Genomic DNA, 3,054 nt, shown 5'->3' on the forward strand with positions numbered 1-3,054 from the left:
GAATCTAGCTCTCTTATATGACAAAAAAAACTTTTTGAATTTTGATACCACTCTTGTTTTCCTTAGTCAGCTTTTTCCAAGCATAGTTTAACATATGACTTTTACATAAACATTATTAGGAGGAAGTATACCCCGTTAGGTGTATATTTCCTTCCACTCACAGCTGTGTGCATTGGTCCCACAGCTGGTGGGTCCCACAGCTGTGAGGTGAGGAAATATACACCTGTTACCGGGTGTATTTTTCCCATTATTAGGGGTTAGCTATGCAAAAAACCAAAGAGGGACGACCTTCTAGAAATAAATATCTTATTTTTTCCACTCACAAGGTGGTAAACGAGTCAAGAATGTCTGCCGTTTTATCCTCACATGCATTCACATATCAAGTCCACTTCTCAGCCTAATTAAAAGGACCTTATAAAATGAAGCTTTACGTGAGCTTGCTACAAAGGAGAAGTATGAATTTGAATTACAAAATTCTTCTCTTACTAGCTTTCTGCATTTGCAATGCTGAATCTGAAGACCCCTCGGGTCAGTTTTGCAATACAGACACTAATATTGGTAGTGGTAGCCAAATATCAGCTAATATTGATCGCTTATTAGCTGAATTGGTTTCCAAAACCACCTCCAATGGTTTTATTGCTACTTCATATGGTAAAAACCAAGACCAAGTTTTTGGTCTTGGACAATGTAGAGGGGATGTGAGCAGAACAGACTGCTCAAGTTGCATCCAAGATGCAGCAAAGCAAATCCGCCAACGCTGTCCTAACCAAGCCGATGCAAGAATTTGGTATGACCATTGCTTTTTACGTTACAACAATAAAAGCTTCATTGGAGAAATTGATACATCTTTTGGTATTTTCTATTGGAATGTGGAAAATGTAACCGATCCCGAGAATTTTAACAAAGAACTAGGTACTCTGATGGATCAGATTAGAGCACAAGCTGTTGAGACAAAGAATGAAGGGCTTGGAAAAGGTGAGACCAAGTTGACATCATTTGTGACACTATATGCATTGGTGCAATGCACAAGAGACCTATCTCAGATAGATTGTGCACAGTGTCTGGCCATTGCTGTGGGCAATTTTGAAACCTATTGTAAAGACCGGAAAGGATGCAGAGTTCTATATAGTAGTTGTTATGTCCGATATGAGCTCTATCCATTTTTCTTTCCTCTTGATTCAAAGTCAAACAACACCATGGCTGATACTCTTATGGCTATAGTCTATCCATAAAACTTCCAAGCTTAGTCCTTATGCCATTGAGCCATGTTAAGGAAACATATATGTTGCAATAACACCTCGAAAGTTTTATTTCTATAAATACTTCTATTTGTGAAATTTACATGTTTAAGGATCAGATTTTTTTTCTCCTACTTTAATTTAAAACAATAATATTTTTTGTTAGGATTTTCAAGTGTAGGCTAATTCCATAAGCAATGTAAATGAATTGCTGAGTTTTGATATTGTAATGTAAATAGTGGTAATGAAGGCTGAAGGTTGAAGCTTCTGTTCATTGTGCAAGAATGACAAGCTCGGTCGTGCAAGAATGAAGGATTGGCCTTGCGAAATTGAAAACCAAATAAAAAACTTTCGGTAGAGTCTTAGTAGACTCTTGGTCAACCAAAACCCTGTTACAATAACTTTGAGATTTGCTTCAATATTTGGTTCTCCCCAGATAAGTTTAGGGTGATTTTGAATGTAGAAACTACTAGGTAAGCCTGGTCTATCCTAGAAACTACTCATGAAGACACTAAAGCAGTCAAAAACCCCAAACTCCACATGTTAACCACCAAGTTTGAAGCAGAGAACTCAAAGTTCAACCTAAGTGAGAAAATCAATGAACCTAAGATAGTTAGGAAAGTCTTGAGAACTTTGCTTGAGAGGTCCCCTTCTAAGGTTATTTCCTTTAAAGAGAGCAAAGACTTACAATCTCTTAAGATAGATCAACTTGTAGGGTCTTTGCAAACCTATGAACTCACCCATGCCCACAGTAAGAAAAATAAGAATATAGTCCTAAAAACTGTTAAAGAAGAAGACTCCTACTCATCCAATGATGATGACGTTGAGGAAAACCTAGTTCTGTTAGCAAAGAACTTAAAAAAATTTCTGAAGTTAAAGAAGAATCAAAAGTGATCTGAGGAACTAAAGGGTAAATAGTTTAGGAAAGAGTCCAGTGGGAGTTCTACAGTTAAGAAAGACTCTAAGTCTAAGTGAAGCTATGAATGCTACTTTAAGTAACACTAAGAGTTCTAGTTCTGAGGACAATAGTGATAGTGAAGGAAACTTCATAGCTTCTACTGCTATAGCTGAAGTTGGTGGTGGGAATTCTGGAGAACTCTCTGATGTAGATGATAAGGAAGACATAGAGTTTAAGGCTAGTGAGGGATCGGAAGATGAATCCAAAGGTAAGAAGGATCTTCAAACGGCTTACAATGAGCTGATGAGGATTGTTCTTAATATTCCAAGGCAGCTAAGGTAGCCCTTAAAGAAGTTAAATAAGTTTGAAGCTGAGAACGCAGTTGTCGGGATCAATTAAAAGTGGCGAGGAAGGGAATAAAGAAGCTAAAGACTGATCTTGCTAGTTCTGTTGATAAATTCATAAAAAACAAATACTGTAATCATAGTTAAATTTTCACAATGAAATTCTCTATGCAACTCAAGGAAAAAAAAGTGTTTTGCTGCACTAATTACTTTTACAGATTGACAAGTACAGATTAGGCATAAGTTGATAACTTTATCTTTGTGGCTTCTGCGAAAGCAATTAAAAGTTTTTTAACACATTAGACTGCTAATTAGCCAATCATAAATCTTCAAATTTTTCAAGAGTGTTTCATTTTGGTGGCATTTCTTGGCTCTCTCTATCTGGAAAACCTAGGTTTGAATCCCCCTCCCCTACTTATTGTAAGAAAAAATCCTTGATCTTTTTTATTTTTTATTTTTTTTTATTAGATCTGATAACATATGATATTTAATCATACCTCTAAACTCTATGATCTATAACTAGATAAGTTTATGATCATGTGTTTGCCAACATACCTATACAAATACATGAGGA

General features: G+C 36.1%; 1 protein-coding gene across 1 annotated transcript; it reads left to right on the top strand.

Annotated features, from left to right (window-relative positions):
* The first annotated feature begins 416 nt into the window (after window positions 1–416).
* LOC142620955 (cysteine-rich repeat secretory protein 55-like) lies at window positions 417–1,337 on the top strand. The gene has a single exon (XM_075794276.1). The coding sequence runs from the start codon at window positions 420–422 to the stop codon at window positions 1,230–1,232; it is 813 nt and encodes a 270-aa protein (XP_075650391.1). The 5' UTR covers window positions 417–419; the 3' UTR covers window positions 1,233–1,337.
* The last annotated feature ends 1,717 nt before the right edge of the window (window positions 1,338–3,054 follow it).

This window comes from Castanea sativa, chromosome 12, assembly GCF_040712315.1.
Source record: "Castanea sativa cultivar Marrone di Chiusa Pesio chromosome 12, ASM4071231v1".
In the NCBI taxonomy this organism is placed as follows: domain Eukaryota; kingdom Viridiplantae; phylum Streptophyta; class Magnoliopsida; order Fagales; family Fagaceae; genus Castanea; species Castanea sativa.